The sequence below is a fragment of the Equus caballus genome, chromosome 20, assembly GCF_041296265.1.
Source record: "Equus caballus isolate H_3958 breed thoroughbred chromosome 20, TB-T2T, whole genome shotgun sequence".
NCBI lineage: Eukaryota > Metazoa > Chordata > Mammalia > Perissodactyla > Equidae > Equus > Equus caballus.
The window spans coordinates 56,658,971-56,678,310 of NC_091703.1; the positions used below are offsets into that span (position 1 = coordinate 56,658,971).

The window sequence follows — 19,340 nt, forward strand, 5'->3', positions numbered from 1 at the left end:
CACATTTTAAAGTTGGCAGCTCCAAGTAAGGGAAGAGATTCAAGTCTTTAGGGACCAGCGCTAATTAGCTAGGTCTCCATACTGTACAGGCCAGAGCCACATATGTTAACAGCATCCTCTGGGTTGAGAATCTTCACTTTGCCCTGTTCCCCTGTATCAATATGACTGACTTTCAGCGTGCAACTGAAAGAAAGAAAATTAGCTTCAAATGTCCAGCGAAGAGGTATGAATCAGAACACATTTGGTTAACGCTTTTTTTTCAGGATTCCAGCACAGTTCTTTCTAACAGATAGAAACTGGGAGAGGAAGATTGAGCTGACAGAGCCAAGAATGTAAGATAGGAAAAGAGGAGTGGATGTACAAAGAAAGAACACGCCTGCTGGCTAACAAGGAGAGATCATCAAAGGTAGTTCTGGTTTTCAAATATTCTTTGATACCCGAAGACACAACCCAGTCAATATCTGTCAACAGCCCTAATTAAACAGGTCAGTGTGAACACCTAGAAGGGGAGGCAATGATCACCCAGAGCCAAGTTGGGTTCACAAACAAGTAAAGGGAACCAATGTCATTTTCAGCTGTGGAAAGTTTTCTAGGCTGTTCTTGCTGAGAAACAATTGCACCTAACATTTGGATTTCAATAAAGTATTTAGCACATAACAGCATTGTTGAACCATAGAACAATGGTTCCTTAACATTTCTGATTTTACAAGTGATGAAGCTGAAACTCACAGAAGTGAGGAGACTTGTCAGAAGTTAAATGACTTGATTATTTTAACATATTCTAATATCACTTAGATAATATTCTCATAAACTAGAATGTAGTATGGTCAAATAGACTTATAATAATTCAACAGCTATTTTAAAAAGAGGTATTATAATCTGAATTAGAAGTTTTCTAAAGATCTACCACAGAGTTTCAGCCTCATCCCTGTCCTACCTAATACGGCTTTTTGTCCCACCCTAGAGATTCCACCAATGGTATTGAAGGCACTGTCCTCAAACATATAGTTGACAAAACTAGCAGAGATAAGCTAATATAGAAGTCAGTAAACTCTGGCTTATGGGTTAAATTCAGTCCAATGAATATTTTTGTAAACAAAGTTTTTACCCGACCACAGACAAATCCCACACAGTTTATGTTTGTCCCTGGCTGCTTTTTCATTACAATAGCAGAGTTGAGTAGTTGCAATCGAGACTATATAGCCCTCAGAGACTAAAATATCTGCTATTTGGCCCATTGAAGAAAAAGCTTCCAACACTTGAACTAATATACTGCATGAAAAGAAGTTGAAATATTTCATTGAAAAGATTACATTAATAGGTATAATTTTAACATCTTGAATCTATTTTTAACAAAATAATTACACAAGTACAAGATGAAGGGAGCCAAACTTTACAGTAATTCATGTAACAATAAACAAACTGTGATGCTGGAAACAGCCACTTGCCTCCCCAGCAAAATCAGCAGAATCTACTCAAGTGGTGCCTGCCACAAATAAATTGTTCTAAAATCTTTTATGGAAAATCCAGCAGATTTAATTGACCTCCAGCTCAGTGTGAGCCAACAATGTGCAGTGGCTAATTAAAAAAAGCTGATGAAATCTTAGGCTGCATTCTTAAGAATTTGAGCATCTAGAACAACATGGGAGAGTCCATTGTACCCCAGTTATTTAAGGAATAAACGACTACTCTATATCTTCTTACAAAGTGACCTTGAGAAATCATAGTGATTCTCCAATTGGCAAGCCCAGTCACTGAAGGGTTTTATACCAACTCTGTGCATACTTACTACTGCTAGGACACGTAATGCTCCTACACAGGGTGATGGTACACAAGGGTCCACCACTGGTGAAAGGGTAGCTACTTTTCCCTAACCACTGGGCTCCCAAGACATTTTATGCTATCTTTTTCTCTGAGTACTTTAGAAGTTAAAAGTAGAATAGATTAGGTCTTCTACTCATCTACTCATTTTGTATGCCAGGGCAATGGCTAGTTGCAGATTGAATGCTTCTAAAACAGCAATTCCATCATTTCCTTTTGGAAGGTTGTCATAGAATCTACTCATTAAATAATTGAGAATAGTTTCCTGAGTCTAGCCGGAATATACTTGACTTGATCCTCTAATAAACCAAGAAAAAAAAATAATTCTCTTAGCACAGGATTCTATACACTTAGAAAGTGCTCAACCCATGGTATTCAAAGAGTTTCAGTTCTACCTTGAGAATAACCCAACCTGACATCCTAAATATATTTGTCATGCTTGCCTGATTTATTTTTTAACCTGAAAGTAAAGATGTAAAGATAATAGGCTGCCTTATCCACAGTCCTGAGGGAGGAAATGCCTAATAAAACTCACTACAATGCATTTTACAGATAAAAATTCCGAAAACATTCTGCTAAATAAAAATACCAAGAAGAGGACTTGGAAGTTGGTAAAAGTTATCCTCAATCGTAATTACAATGCTCTAGATTGGTGGGTTTGGCATCGGGCTCCATAGAACTCTATGTATTTCTCAGTGGCCCCAAGATGCCCATAAGGGAAGAGGGGGCCAAGCAGTGAGGGATTCTGGACTTTTTCCTGCTTAAACCAGACCTGCTCTATACTAGCCTGTTTGCGATGCTTAGTTTTTCCCTAAGATTTCATTCTTACAAGTGACTGTTGACAGAATTAAAACTACGTTCAAATAAAATCAGAATAGTTAAAACTTTGGCACAAAGTTCTCAACCTTCTTAATTTCATTTTGCTTACCTTAGATCCTGGTGTTCCAGGCTGACCCGGTGAGCCAATACTTCCCATCAAACCCTACATTTTTCAGTGGGAATTTCAAGAGTCATTTAGAGAAGAATACTAAAAATATTAAATCCACTTCCAAGTTACACATTCTCATACTAACCAATCCACTAAAATACACTGCAATACCTGGGAAATTTCCCTGCACACATCCAAATAAAGGATAATAAAGAATCAAACTTGCAAGATAGCACAAAGGCCAACAAAGCCCTTGGAACCTGCTTTCTCGAATAACCTACAAATGGCAAAAAATTACTCAAGAGCTAGTAAAAAAAACATAAACAAAAGTTTATTTTTTCTAGACTCTCACTTTCTTCCTTTGGTCATGATAGCTAAGAATTAGGTTTCTTCATAGATGTTACCGTGGTAAACATTATTTACAATTTCTATTTTTTTGAACAATATCTTGAAGGAGTTACAATCTTATAAATTCTCTGAACATAATAATCTCTCTTCAAGTTACAAAATTCCCATATTTTTAACTAACCATATGATTCAAAATAAGACAACGATAACTACTCCAGCAATGAGGACTTGATTTAATTTAGATTCTACTTTAAATACCATTATGTATATTTAAAATACTTGCTTTCTCTTAACCAGGGCAAAGGAAATGTGATGAGCAAAAAAATATTCAATTAATATCATCAGAAAACATAATCCCACTATGGTGATATTTAAAATACCATGTTATGACTACTATGCTTTGCTGTCAATTTAAGATGTTATTACAACTATAAAATGTAAAATATACTAGTTCAGAGCATAGTGTATAAAATATTAGAAATGGTAAATATAGGTATTCTTAAATTTCAATGAAGTTCTAGTCAATACTCTCATTTTCTTCATTTTCAACTTAGATACTGGTTATTAACCAAATTTATTATTTCAATGAACAAATAATTTGCTGGTGATCATGGAAGCAGAGGAAGACCATTCCATTTTAAAGGGAAGAATCTTCTTTTAAACCTCCCTAAAAGGTGAATTCATATTTCATGAACAATATTTTTCTTATTTACCATGACATGCAAAAATTCACCAAATCTTTCACCAAGCCCTGAGTAAAATACGTTTTCACTTACATAATTAAATGAAAAGTCATAAACTGTCAAACATAAAAGTGATGTTTTACTTAAAGAAAAAGGTATTACAGGCAATTTGATTTATAGATTAAAATCAACATCACTTCTTTAATAAACTTAGAAATTTTTTATGGGATCTTGTGCGCACACAGGGTAGGATTTTCAAAATTTCTAATATCAAACTCATATGTCCCTTCTACTCACAAAACTTGCAAAACTGTTTGTTCACTAATTTAGGATTCCTATACTAGTTCTTCTGAATGCATTCTCCCTCATTAGTGTAAGAAATTTGTAATTTTAAAAAAAAACAAATGAACATTCATTGAGTTTTAGAATTTTTATGGTGCTTAGTATTTTTTAACGAATAGCTAGAATGTTTGTTTTCTAGTTTATCTACAATAAGAGTTCTTGATCTTTATTTAGCTGGCAAACTTTTTGAGAATATGAAGAAATCTTGACTCCTCTAGAAAAATGGAGATAAGCATTTTTTCTCATGCAAATGGATGGAATTTGTAGACCCCAAAAATCTCATGGCTGGATCCCCACAGTTTTGTGATCTCCAGAATAAGAACTCTTGGTCATAGTCAGAATGTTTCAAACACCCCGATAGTAATGACATTAACATACAGGTATCCCCGGAGCTCCTTTTTTTCCCACTGGTCCTGGAGGCCCAATTTCTCCCTAAAAATCAAATACAGACCAAATTTAAAATAATAAGTTATCAACTCATTTCAAGGAATTTCCTACCAAAGCATTATGGAAGAAAAAGTCAACACCAATCAGCCCAATCGGTCTACCTTCCATCCCTCTGCTGTAAGACAGGAGCAACAAGGTAGAAAACTCGGGAAGCTAACCCCTTAAACACCTGGGCCTCGGGTCTTTGGAATTACTCATGTCCTAATGAAAATCAGGAGTGACACTTGCCATTCTTTCAACGGAAGACCTAGGAGTTCACACAGAGTTGGTAAGTTGAGACCACAGGGAAAATAAATCAAGGGAAAATTTTCTTATTTATCATAGAATTTAAGAGTTATGATAGTAAAGATAACATAATAAAGAAAAATTAGGGTGCAGAATAAGAGCATTTAGACTTCAGCTTCTAGGACTGTGGCTGACTAGGTGCTCCAAGGGATTCTCTGAAGTCAGAACCAAAAAACCTGGAAAGAAAATCCTTTGCAAGAGACTGCTGGTCTTATAGGAAGTAGGAGAAATTTTCAAAGATCCCTCATTTTAATAAAATATATTCTGGGTTGGGGCTATAATTATGAGGATTTTGAACTGTGCAGAAACCTTGCCAGAGGTAGAGATGCAGGAGCCAAGAGGGCTGGAGGTATCTCAGGATCAGCTCTTGGAAACTGAATGTTGGGCCAGCCATGGGAAGAAGGCAGGAATCTTCAATACCTACCATGACCTAGGACTTTCAGAGGCGCCTGAAATGGTACCCATGGCTATCAGCAGGAGGCACCTTTCCATGCCCCAGTTAGGCTGACAGCACTCCCACCAATTGAGATGAAGCAATGAGTTCCCAATCAACAAGAAAGATGAGGCAGCAAGTCACAAGACTGAGAATCAACAGGAATATCAACAAACTGCAGATAATGGAATTGTCGGAAACAGAATCTAAACTATATATGAAATCGCTACAAATTAAAGATGGAATCACGAAAGACTATTAGGTCTGGAAACAGAAGAGACTATCAAGAATAAAAATATGTTATTAAAAATTAGAACTTCTAGAAATGAAAAATATGATTGTTTAATTTTTTTAAAAATCAACTGATGGTTTAAACAGCAGATTAGACAGAGTAAAGGAAAAGTAAGTACACTGGAAAATATATCCAAAAAATTTAACCAGATGTAAGACAGAATTAAGGACATGAAAATAAGAAGCTATTTAGAGATACAGAGGACAAAATTAGGATTAAAGTAAATCTAACTATAATTCCAGAAAGAGTGTACGGAGAAAATGGAATAGAGGTAATATGGCGATAATGGCTGATGTCTTGCAGATTAATGGAAATAATTCTACAGAGCCAAGAAGCAAAATGAATTCCTACCAGGAAGAACAAAGAGAAATCCATATCTAAATACATCACAGTGAGTTTTAAGAGCAAATAAATTATCTCAAAAGAATCCAAAAGGGAGGGACAGATCACTTACAAAAGGAGGATGAATAGAATAAGAGCGGAATTTTCATGGTTAGCAGTGGGAGCGAGGAGACAATGGAAGAAAATCCTCAACATGTTAAGAGAAAATAATCATCAACCTTGAGTTGTATAGCCTATGAAGTTCTCTCTCAAAAGCGAGAGTAAAATAAAGACATTTATAATTAAACAAAAACTGAAAGTTTGTTACCAAGAAATCTGCACTAAAGGAACTTCTGAAGATATAGTTCAGGAAGCAATAAAATTATCCCAAAAGGATGGACTAAGAGCACAAGATAGAAAAGAAAGCAAGTAAAATGGAAAGGTACAAGTAAATCCAAATTAATATTATCTGTATGAAACAGTAACAAAAACTAACTCATAAGCTCAAAATAATAACTTCTGAAATCATATTATATTTGAACAATTCACTGTTGCCATGAATGCGGTAGAAATGTATTCTACGTGAAGACAATGTATTGACTACCTTCCCCTTTTAATAAGCAGCTCCAAGCCCAAATCTTTCCATTTTTGTTTATACTCACCTTTTGTCCCATCAATCCTTGGTTTCCAGGAAATCCTGGAATTCCCTAAAAAGACATAAAATAGATTTTTAATTTAAGAAGTTTTAGAATGTATCGTTAAAGAAGAATCGATCATAACTGGCTTTTTCACTTGTAAATAATGTATAATTTCAAACTTATATCATCCATATTATAGTATGACACTGCTACTTATAATAATATAATTTTGGAAAAGAGAAAATTTATGAGATTCAATATTATATAAACATCTGATATTTAAAGTTTTAAATAAAGCCTTTCAAAAAGAGAAGCTATGAAGATATTAACCTTGGTTCTTCTTTTAGAGCATTATAAGTCATAAAACAAGAGATATTTTGTTTGAACACATTCCTATATTACTTGTAATGAATAACGCAAAAAAAAAAAAGCTGTCAAATGATAGGAGTCCAGATTCAGTACAATAGTTCCAAAGTTGCTCATAGTCTCACAACCTTTATTAAAAACTGATAAAAGTAAATAATTTCCTCCAAACTGAGCCTTGAAACTCCCAAGTTTAGACATCTAACTACGTGTGTAAAAGATGGCAATCTTTCTCCTAACGATTCCCTTGCTGATAAAATCATGAAGAGTATGCAGACCACTGTTTGTGGACAAAGAAATACAGAGAATTCTTTCACATGGCTCAACCCAAATGGACAAGTTCTCTAGCAAGATTCAGAGGAAATTAATGTTAATTCTACACATTTGAGAATAATGTTTGCACACTTACTGATGGAAAAGCAGTTCTGTCAGCCATTCAATGTACTTACCAAAATGAACATTTACTACCCAAAACAAAAAGTAATGGTACTAATCAATTTTTATTTCTTATTCATTTTTCTGAGCTCTTTTCTTGACGACACCTCAGTTGAAACAATTAACATTACATATGTGTACATAAATATATACATACACACACATATACACACATATATATACATATATGTATATTGACTCTGGCAGAAAAGGGAGTTTGAAAGACGAGGAAATTGGGTCTCATCAGTATTTCTCTCAGAGCTCTCTGCATCACCAGGGCTTTCTAAGAATAGCTGTACTGATAATTCAGGGCGGGTGGTACTGCCACACATAGCTGCCACTATGGATAAGATCAAGTATCTTCTATTCCAGGGAGAGTCTGCTTTTATTTTGACTTTCACATCTTGAGTTTATTAATAAAACTCTGATAAATGTGTTAGCCCTAATTATAGTGCAAGATACAAGTACATAGTTCCAGTTTTAAAATCCAAAATCCAAACTTGAATCATAAATTGGAACTCAATTTGATTCTGTTCAGCTCAGGTCAGTTTGTCACGGTGCTCCGCCCTTTGCAGAGAACAAAAGTTGTATGTGAGCAATGACGATCAACAAGGATCAGGGTCTAGTTGAAAATACAAGCCTTTATAAACATACTAACTAGAGAATAATATAAAACAATATAAATTTTTAAAGTAGTATTATAAAACATGAGCACAGGATACTCTATAAACACTCTAAAACACAAAGCAAAAGTAAAATAACTGAGTTATGAGCATAAAGAAAATAGAGTGATACAAATTGTATTCTTCTAAGGCAGAAAATACATATTCTCCATGCCATCAATTAAGATCAATAGCGTTCAAAATAACGGCCTCCATGTCAATAGACCATGATTTGGTATGAAACCACTCATAACCTCCTCCCATTCTCACACACACACAAACTCACTATAAGTTTAGATTAAGTTCTAAATTTAAATAAAATCTGTCTGCAAAATCTCATCAGGTGCAGGGCGTTCTATGCTGACGCTGGTGCAGCTGTGTCAGTGCAGTGTCCCTCGGCCCCAAGAATCCCTAAGGGGTTATGCAATTGCCAGAGATACTGTCAGACTCGAGAAGCTGAATTTCTTGTTGCAGAGTCCTTTCTTGCTTAGAGTTTCATCACTATTCAAGTCCCTATGCCCTTACACAATCTGTGATGCTGGGAGGAATTGGCTGCAGATATCCTGACTCTACCCTGTTTCTGAGGACAATCCCAGTGTCAGTAGCACTAGGTCCTGACTCGGGGAAAGCAGAGTTCTGCCCAGGCATTCCTGAGTAGCACCCTGGCCTCCACCTCCCAGGGGTCCATCAGAGTCCCCACAGTTCACAACCTGGATCTGATTTGCCACCGTTTTATCTGAGTAACTGTAATATTGAGCTTGGTCTATATTAAGACATAGTCACAAATCTTACATTTTTTTCAACCTATCAGATATTGAGAGAATTCTGGGGGGATTCCAGGTTAGAGGGAAAAAGTTTCCTTTTCCTATTGTCTGTCCTCTTAAGTTACTAAAAACTAAAATACATTTCATAGATACGAAAAGTCATAATATCTTCTATGTCCAATTATACCAAGAATTATTAAATACTTACTTTATAACTATCAAGCAAAAAAATATAAAACTATATAATATTTAAAAACAAAACGTAAAACTTATTTATAAAAGCAATTCTTGGCAAAACTGATATAACACCATGAGCACCCATGGAATAAAAGACTGTTAAGAGAGAGTTTAACCAGAAGAACTGAAATCACTCAGAGCTATAATAGTTAATAAAATTCTCCTAGATAATATTTTCCCGGGCTCCCAATATGGTTATTGAAATTGACTGAACTTTACCAGTTTTACATTAGCAGAAATAGTATTCAAAACCATTTGAAAGTTACCAGTTTGTTGATCCAAAAGTATTTAGTAACAATTACTTCATAAGCAGTATTTTTCCAAGCGAACTATTTTATACTTCACTTTCAGCCTGTGGTTTGGGTTCAGGCAACTATGAAAATGTATAAGTAAAGACAGAAACAAGTATTTTATTTGGTAAGAGTAAATGGACATCTCCACTTCTGCAATTTCAGTTCGGGTTTGAGGAAGAGCAGAAAGTCAATTGGAAAATCCTGCATAATGTTGTGGTGAAAGAATGTTGACATAAAAAATGTTCTAGAAGCTTCTCTGTAACCATTAAACCATTGCTGTGTAACAAAAAAGTCGTTCAGAATAGAAATACATAATTGAAAATAAAGGGTTTGGTCCCTATTTCCTAGAGACCACTTTATAATGAAGGAAATGTGTCCATGATTCATTACTTAGAAAACACAAAATATCATGTTACACTTTCCCACATGCAATGAACGCACATACCTTACCCCTGAAATTAGGGCATCTTGGATCAAATCTGCTTTTGAGTAATGCAATATTTTCAATGTACTAAAAATAGATCTAATTCATTAACGGTATTTTTAAGTCAAAGTTTTCAAGCTTTCTACATAGTGGTAGAGATACTTAATATCATACAGTTATCAAAACATTAGAAGCACATTGTTTTCTTCTATTGTGTCAAGAAGTGATTTTTTCATTCCTAAAGATTCAATGAAGGAAAAGCATGTATGTTGAAAGTATCGTTCTTATTAGCTACAAAGATTACAGTAATTATTAATAAAGAGCCTAGCAGAAGTAGAGTGACAGAGTTCAAAGTTTAGATGCTGGAGTCAGCCAGCCCATTACCTAGGGGCTAATCGACTCCAGGCCAGTTATTTAAACTGCGGAATATCAGCATCCAAATCTCATGCACGGGAAAATAATAGAACCTACCTCAGTGAGTTGGTACCTTGTATCAATCAACTCTCACAGGTGCTTACCTCAGTGCTGGTGCTATAATGAACAAATTTTCACGACTGTCTTTTCACAGCTTTTCCCTGATCTTTGAAAGTTGTGAAATAGATGAAGCCAATTCTCTCCCGTGTCTCAAAATTTGGCTTCTTTCTCTGTTTTGAGGATGTCTTTTTTTTTTTTTGGTCGTTCCACCTTGCCTTTCTCTACGCATTTCCAGTTTCCACTATATCCAAGATGACGCTGACACTCTAAGGCTTCCCACTAGGGGGCGCCAACAAGTCGGCATTGCCCCTCCGTCCTTGACCTTTTTGTGTTGGCTGATTTTGATATAGAAAAATACTACAGTGACCTCTCCTTTTTCAACATTTTAAATAAATTTCATCACTACGTTTTTATAAAAATATGACCGAAAGCTCCAAATACATTTAAAGTTGAACCCCACGATGTTTTTCAATCCTTTTTAAATTCCACCCTGATGGACAGATCGTTATGAAAGATGTACAAAAGATTAGTCTGTGGTAAGATAACTCTGAAGAAAAGTCACTCACAATCATAGCTGCCAGACCTCCAAAAAACCAATATACAAGTACTTGCAATAAACCCCTAATAAGGAAATTACGTTTTACTACTCCTTTTAAGACTTTAATACAGTTTTACTACCCCCTTTAATCTTTAAGGGGAAAAAAACACGTAATCTAAGGAACATTGGATGAATTTTTCTCCCTAGCCTACAGACCAGGACCCACATGGGGCTGGACCCAAATTACCCAGAGATAAATCATTTCAATAGAAAATGCTTTGGTAAGTATTTTTGGGCTACTCATGTTTATATACAACAGAAAATGTCACCAGTTTGACATAATAAGCTACAAGAAGAGACCAGGGCTATCACAGGAGAAAACTATCTGGGAGCCCTTTGCAAAATTGCTTCATGTTACTGGCATTTCTTTTCCACACCTAAAGGCATTTTACATTTTTTTAAAGCCAAGAAGATATTCTAAACACTTCTACTGTTGTAAAAGTGTCATTTTCAGGACAAGAGAAAAAAGGCAAATGTTGAGCAAATTAAAAAAGATACCTGTAAACCCAAAGAGGAAGAGGAGGACAGGACTGAGAGAGACTGGGGTACGGTCTCTGCCCCACCACATCACGGGAAAGTCATGTCATCGCCCTGAATCCAAACATCCAGAAAAATAACCTGCCCCTTTATATCAGCAAGTAAAATGAGGTCATGCATGTGCAATACATTAATGAGTTTAAAGGAACATATACATACAGACATATGTAAAACTGAAACCATTCCATTTGAAAGAAAGTTCCAAAATAATACCAGAGTTGTTCTAAAATGAGCTCTAATCCTCTGAAAACCTAAAAAGTGCAGACCATACTTTTTGGGTACATGGAATGTCACTGTCCAGCTCAAAACAAATTGTGGTGAATTTCTCATTAAGGAGAAAACTGAAAGTGGACTTTTCAAAGACCCTTCTGAGTTGCTGAGTAGAAGTTACCCATCATTTTCCAGAAAAATCTGAAAATTGCATTAGTTTTTTTAAAAATTTCATATACGATAGAAGTCACCAAAGGAAAATATTTTAAAACACCAAATCAAAGGTGAAGCTAGTTTGATGAAGAAAACAAATGAATGTATTTTTAATCTTAGCTAATTTATATGGTAAAAAGTAAATAACCAAATATTTGAAAATTATATCAAATCTGTTATCTTCTACGTCTTCTTTATTTATAACCTCGTATTTCTAAAATATTATGTATATACATCTAAGTCACTGTACTATTTATGGTGTAACTCAGCTCATTGTGAATTTTGTTATGTTTATATAATGTATAGACTCATTTTTCTTCTTAAAGAGTAAGATGATAGATTAATAAGCATTCACTAAAGGAAAAGATACAAAGGAAATTACATTAGTTTCCTATTGACCCATGACAAATTACCATGCACATAGAGGCTTAAAATAACTCAAATTTGGGGGCTGGCCCCGTGGCCGAGTGATTAAGTTTGCGCTCTCCGCTGCAGGCGGCCCAGTGTTTCATTGGTTCGAATCCTGGGCGCGGACATGGCACTGCTCATCAAACCACGCTGAGGCAGCATCCCACATGCCACAACTAGAAGGATCCACAACGAAGAATATACAACTATGTACCAGAGGGGCTTTGGGGTGAAAAAGGAAAAAATAAAATCTTTAATAAAAAATAAAAAATAAAAAAAAAAATAACTCAAATTTATTATCCTATAGTTCTGTAGGTCAGAAGTCCAGCATGGGTCTCAGTGGGCTTAATTCAAGGAATTGGCAAGCGACAATCCTTTCTGGAGTCTCTAGAGAAGAATCCATTTCCTGCTTATTCAGGTTACTGGAAAAATTGAATTCTTTGCAGTTCCAGGACCAAAGTCTCTGTTTTCTTGCTGCTGTAAGCTGAGGGCCATTCCCAGCTTCTAGGGGCCACTACATTCCTTGGCCCATGGCTCCCTTCCTCCATCTTCAACATGAGCAAAGGCCGGTCAAGTCCTTCTTGAGTCAAATCTTTTTGACCCACTCTTCATCCATCTTCTTCTGCTCTTAATTACCTGTGATTCATTTGGGTCACCCAGATAACCCAGGATAACATTCCCGTCTCAAAGTCATCAACCTTAATCACATCTGCAAAGTCTCTTTACCGTGGAAAGGAACATAGTCACAGGTTCTGGACATTGGATGTAGATCTCTTTTGGGGGAGAGGAGAGAAGTCATTATTTTTCCTACCACAGAAATGTTATCTCATATCCAAGGACCAGATAGTTTCTATGTTATTTAAACTTCTCCAGGGCATTAAAAAAGATGGAGATCATCGAAATTCGAATTATGAGGCCATCGTGATCCTAACAATAAAACTAGTCAAGAATAATATCTAAAAGAAGAAATCTACAAGCTCATCTAATTGGTTTATACAAATGCAAATGGCTTTACTATAATGATTAGTAAACCAAAAATAGCAGTGCATTAGAACAAAAGTAGAGCATGGTTAAACAGCACTGGTTTCAGGATGCAATGAACACCCAACATCGAGAAATATATCCTTATGTTATGTTCATGTAAGTTACTATATTAATCGTTTAGAGGAGGAACAACAGAAAATCATCTCAAAAGATATTAACAATGCATTCTGTAAAATTTATCATGCATTATTTATTAAAACCTCTTACTAATCTAGGAGAAGAACTCTGTAAACCTAAATCTGAATCCATCGGAAACCAATTTTAAACATCATACTTGGTGAAACACTAGACATTTCTGCTGAAAATCAGGAATAAAGCATGGGCTATTATTTTTGAAGTAGTAATTTCCACCTACAGGAAAACATCCTTCCCCAAAAATATTGCACAAGTATGTAGGAATATGTGTAACGTCAATAGGAGAGGTTAGATAAAATACATTCATGGTATAAATAAGATGAAATGAGATAGATTTTATATATATATATATATATTTTTTTTGCTAGTGGAGAGTGTGAATGCAGTCCCCCAGTACCACAAATTATGCAGTCAAGTTTCCCACGTTTGGGAAAATTGCAGGAGTTAGCACATCCAGAGGGCAACGGATACGCCTTCCTCTGGGAAAAGCCCCTCCGTGATCATGGTATCTCCCCTGCCAGTTTAGTATGCATATTCTCTCTTACAACCAGATACAGTAAAACATCCATAAGATTGTGAAGTTAAATAAAGTTTCAATGGACATGATTTTTATCTTTAAAATGTGTATGTATTTTGTTTATGTATTTGTAAATGCAAAGAAAAAGCTTGGAAAGAATTTCATTGAGTGAATAACAGTTATTATCTCAGGGGATGGGATTTGGGTAAATGAAGGCAAATTTCCAAAATTCCAATACAACGTCTATATTTTTTGCCTATTGAAAGAAGTTAAATAAAAATGTATAATAAATAATGTAAATAATGAATAAAAATAGTAGGTATAAATAAATAATAAAGTAGAATTAAAAAGTGCAACAAATAAATGAAAATTTAGCCCTTGAACTTTTTATATTCTAAACTTTTTATATTCTAAAAAATTCTCATAAAAAAAAATCTAAGATTTTTTTTCCTCAACTCTAAGGAACTATCGTTAAACATTGGTTTTTCAAAATAAAAAGATAAAGATATTAATGATCCTGGCTACCATTTGGTTGGGGGAAAAAAACCCTGAAACAGCAAGAAAGAGTACACAGCCAACTCATAGATCAATGCTGGAAGGATCTTAGGGTGACCTGCTGCTGTGCCCGCAGAGTGGCACATATGCTTGGTTTTCCTGCCTTGGTTGGTTATTCTCACAGATAATTTTCCACACGTTGCTAAGGATACACTGTTAGACAAAGGCATCAATATTTCTTAGGAAGGACAACAGTGTGTTTAAGAAGCAATTTCTGGGGCTGGCCCCGTGGCCGAGTGGTTAAGTTCGCGCGCTCCACTGCAGGCGGCCCAGTGTTTCGTTAGTTCGAATCCTGGGCGCGGACATGGCACTGCTCATCAGACCACGCTGAGGCAGCGTCCCACATGCCACAACTAGAAGAACCCACAATGAAGAATACACAACTATGTACCGGGGGGCTTTGGGGAGAAAAAGGAAAAAATAAAATCTTTAAAAAAAAAAAAAAAAAGAAGCAATTTCTTTGATAAAAGAGCTAGAAATTTGGCATTTGACAAGATTGGCCTTACCAGGGAGCATTTCTCCATTTTCCCACAGTAATAGACGTTAACTTTTCTAAAATAAAAATGGTAATGCATCAGATCTAAAGATTGTTTTATTTTTAAATACTATATACATCTTTAAAGTAAATTTCTAAGAAATTTAATAACCTTAAAATTTCATGTAAAACTTAAGAAATACTAAAACAAACTTAAATGACTGAGTTTCTGTCTTCTTGAGGATTTGTCTATCTTCATATAAATAAGTTTAGTTTTGTTCAATTGCATACAGACACATCTTTGTTTCACAAGATAGATTTGTTTCTCAGCTTTTGTCAAAAATTAATAAAGAATTTTAAATACACTAAGAGAACTGAATCCATTTGGAAATATAATTTCATATTTTCATTCATGGAAACATTAAAGGTTATTTATCCAGAGGAAGATATTAAAGCACATATGGCCTAAAAGATAATAAGATGTTATAATTCTCTCTTCCTTTACCAATGTCACTAAGATTAATTGTTCTCGAGTAGGGAACTTCTGTCTTTCTATTACTTTTATACTTTTGATCAACTTGTCTCGTAGCCTCTATATCACTAGTTATCAAACTTTGCATCAGACTCACATGGAGCAGCCATCAAAAATACAGTTTCCCGGGCTTCAGTCTCTGATTGTGATTCCTTAGGACTGGGAAAGGCCCGGGAAACCGAATTTTAACAGGCATCTCTGCTGATTGATTGAGGTACTTTGTGGATCACAGCTGGAGAAACAGTGCTCTATATGAAAAAAAAAAGAAAACTATCTTAAAAATTATCTGTATTCTGGGTGTTAAGGTAGGGAGAGTCATCAGGAACTTTCTAATTTGATTTATTATTATCTACCAATTACATTTTCATATAATCCATTTTATGCCTCTCTGCTTAAAAACCACTATATAGAGATTATTTTCCCACCAATCTTTAACCCTTGATCAAAATTCTTAATACTCTGCCTTTTTTGATTAACCTCACTTGTCGTTAATGAATTTTAAAAGTCTTAACCCACCACAAGATTTTCATATACACCTTTGTAGAGTATGTTTCTTGAGTGAATTTCCTATTTTCCCAACTGGAAGATAAATGTTCCATCTAAAACCACGTGGTACAATGTTTGCCCAGCAAACATCAGCATCTCACTTTGCATCTCAATCAGACTCTGTAGCAATTCTAAAACTCTCCAATGGAGGGTTTTCATTTTGTGTAATTAGGCGTTCCATTTTTTAAATATTGTTCAGAAGGTTTGCATATTTCACCTAAATCCATCAACTAAGTGACTTCTTTTTTTATGTAGACAGCAGAAAGGAAGAAAATTCTATCACAAAAAAGAGATTATTCATAGTTTTTAGAATAAATCAACATAAGACTCTTTTTGCTCTGATTTAATCTCACTATTAGTTTATTAAATTATTCTTTATATTTCATTCATTTGGAAGAAAGAGATTTTCATTGAAAAATCCTAGTCCCTATGTTTTAATACAATTATTAAATGAAATTTGTATTCTAATATCCTGTGTTGGTTACTTCCACAGGATTAAATTCATTGTGAACCATTCCAGTAGCCATGATTTCTGTAATGTATTCATAAATAGTAGTCTACTCATGATTAATCTAATCTTTTGTTAAAACATACCTTGTTTTTTTTCCTACAACTCCCAAAGTGTCTCTATGCCAAAAGCATTTCAAAGCCACAATCTTTTAAAGAAATAAAATTAAAACAGAGCACAAGCAGCTAACTATGACTTCCCTAGGCATATCTATTTCAAACAATGGAACACTTCAGTATTTAAGATCACAAAAATCACTTTTATAAACCATTTAAGTACATAGACTATTGGCAATTATCAGGTGCTTACCTGATTATCAAAAATAAAAAAGTATATTGATATAAACAAATATTTTCAAGTGCTCTTTCTCAGAATTTCCCCACTTGTGCTTTTTTTTTTTTTCTGTGAGGAAGAAAAGCCCTGAACTAACATCTGTTTCCAGTGTTCCTCTTTTTGCTTGAGGAAAATTGTCACTGAGCTAACATCTGTGCCAACCGTCCTCTATTTTACACGGGATGCCACCACAGCGTGGCCTGACGAGTGGTACTAGGTCTGCAGCCAGGATCCAAACCTGTAAACCTTGGGCCACCAGAGTGGAACACTTGAACTTAACCACTATACCACCAGGCCGGCCCTTTCCCCATCTGGGTTTTAAGATCCCTTAAACACACCCAGAACATAAATGATTTTCTGGCGTTAATTCTCAGAGGTATCAAACATTTGCCTAGTGTTCAATGTGGTGACCATACTTGAAAGCACTTCCAAAATATTTCTTAAAACATAAAAAACAAGAAAGAGATGTTTAGAATGAAATGATCTAGTTACCAAAGTGTGCACTCCAGATCACATTAAAAAAAAAGTCATTGTTTCCATGCTCATTGAAAGTAGAATGAATGTAAAACTTGCTCATTTCATCTGCTAAAATGGCAGTATATATGGATCACGAACTCTGTATTAAAGGAAATATGTCTTGTCTGGAACAACACTTTTGTTAATTCTGTATTATTCAAGCTTTGAAACTGAAGGATATATTTGGACTAATTCAAGAATCTCATTTGAGTACCTCTTAGATTGCAAAGGTTTTTAAGGAAAAGTATGCAAAACCACCCCTGACCCCCAATTACTAAAGAATACAATTTTAAAGTTGAAGTCTCAAAAGCCTTGAAATCTAGACTCAATGTCTTGTATAGATGGTGACGTCAGTTTCCTCTCACCCATTCTCTTCAAAACAGAGAAGGATGCAGTCAATCCCCATACCAGTGAGAATACTGACCCGTCAAAGTAACTATGAGATTCTACTTACTCAGAGGACTTGTTGCCCATTCTGAGAATTAATCATGCATCATTTCATACATTCAATTGCATTTATTCCTCTTGTCATTTTAGGGCTCAACAAAGCCTCTTTCAAATTATAAAGATATGAATAAAGAAGAAGAAAATTCAAATAAATATATGCTAATGCTTATCAATCTTACAATGACCGTATTTTAAAAGATTTCTTCAAAACAACAACAATGACAACAATCATCAGTACAGAGAGCTACTAAATTTAAGATCCACAATGTTGCTTTATAAAGTTATTTGATGGTGGTCTGGTTTTACTACGCCAATGAAATCACTGATAATAGGAAAGAATCAAACAGATCCATGATTAAACCAGGTGGGACTTTATTAATTACCTTGTACAGATTATGGGCCAACATTTGCTTTGTAAGGTTAAAAAATATATATAATACTTTTACAGTCATTACAATGCCAAATGCTATATTTTGGGAAACCAAAAAGTTGTAGATATTGCTTACAATCTGAATCCTTCCTATATATAAATCTGACATTTACATTATTTAGAGAAAACCTACTTCAAAATGCATTCTACGAGTTATTCTCAATCAGGTTTTAAACATAACCTTGGAACTAGCAGAAGATTATTACAATAATAAATAAAGCTGAATTTTCAAAATTTTCTAAATTGTGCAACACGGGTGGCCTTCATGCTAAAAGTGCCGTGCGAAATTCTTAACAGCAGATATCAGGTTAAGGTTGTATCACTCAACACATACCAAGGATGTGCCACTCCCGGTACCTGAAAGAGTGTGGAAAAAAGTGTTACACATCTGTATAGAAGACTTTACAAAGCTTCCCACACAATTGCTAATCAAAGAAGAACAATGGAACTTGTGGGGATTTTTCCCCTTACCTTTCTTCTCAGTCTAAATAAAAAACGCAGTCAAGTGGGCAAACAAGACGCCTCCACATTACTGGTATAATAAAGTGGATTATTCCACACAGGAAACCACCTGAGCAGTACATTAACTTTCCCCAAGAATTTTATGCCTGTCTTTGGCCTCTGTGCATAAAAATTACATGTCAAATAATCACACCACAGAAAAGGTGATTAAACAAAAGACCTACTTGTCTCTTGAGTAAATGATGACTTGGGCCGGCTCAGTGGTGAACACTACACCATCAAGACAAGCATAACATGTGGTTTAGCAAGAATTCGAAAGGCATGAGGAAAGGAAATAACAAAAGCCTCTATGAGCCAATGTCCTCAGACAAGTACAGTGATCCCCATGTCTTCATTCCTGGAAAAATGATACTGCAAAAGCTTCAAGAGAAAAAGACTTAAGACATCTTTAACTATGAAATAGGTGCTCACCTCTGTGGATCCAGAAAATGTGGCATCCTTTATCTCATCCTCATGGAGCTCCAGGGATCTCGGCTCAAAGAGTGGAACCCAGTCCTGCCTACAAATCTTCACCATGAGCCCTAGGCTCCCTGTGTGCAATGGGGCTGGCTGGTGCGCAGAGAACCAGCAAGCGAATGGCTCAAACTGCCTGGGGAAAATGTTACACTAAATCCAAGATGGCAT

General features: G+C 35.2%; 1 protein-coding gene and 1 non-coding gene across 5 annotated transcripts in view; both read right to left on the reverse strand.

The window, feature by feature from the left end:
- Positions 1 to 19,340, reverse strand: part of COL21A1 (collagen type XXI alpha 1 chain) — a 174,416-nt gene that overhangs the window by 14,648 nt on the left and 140,428 nt on the right. For 2 of the 4 annotated variants that reach the window (XM_070244783.1, XM_070244781.1), the window contains exons 10-14: positions 18,881 to 18,926; positions 18,529 to 18,551; positions 6,563 to 6,607; positions 4,501 to 4,554; positions 2,750 to 2,803 (exon numbers count right to left, since the gene is read on the reverse strand). In XM_070244783.1, coding sequence (XP_070100884.1) covers positions 2,750 to 2,803; positions 4,501 to 4,554; positions 6,563 to 6,607; positions 18,529 to 18,551; positions 18,881 to 18,926 — 222 coding nt within the window. The remainder of the gene's footprint in view (positions 1 to 2,749; positions 2,804 to 4,500; positions 4,555 to 6,562; positions 6,608 to 18,528; positions 18,552 to 18,880; positions 18,927 to 19,340) is intronic. The other 2 variants (XM_070244784.1, XM_070244782.1) reach the window with 1 other exon arrangement.
- Positions 13,703 to 13,864, reverse strand: LOC111769381 (U1 spliceosomal RNA). The gene has a single exon (XR_002802373.1). It is a non-coding gene; the product is annotated as a U1 spliceosomal RNA (small nuclear RNA).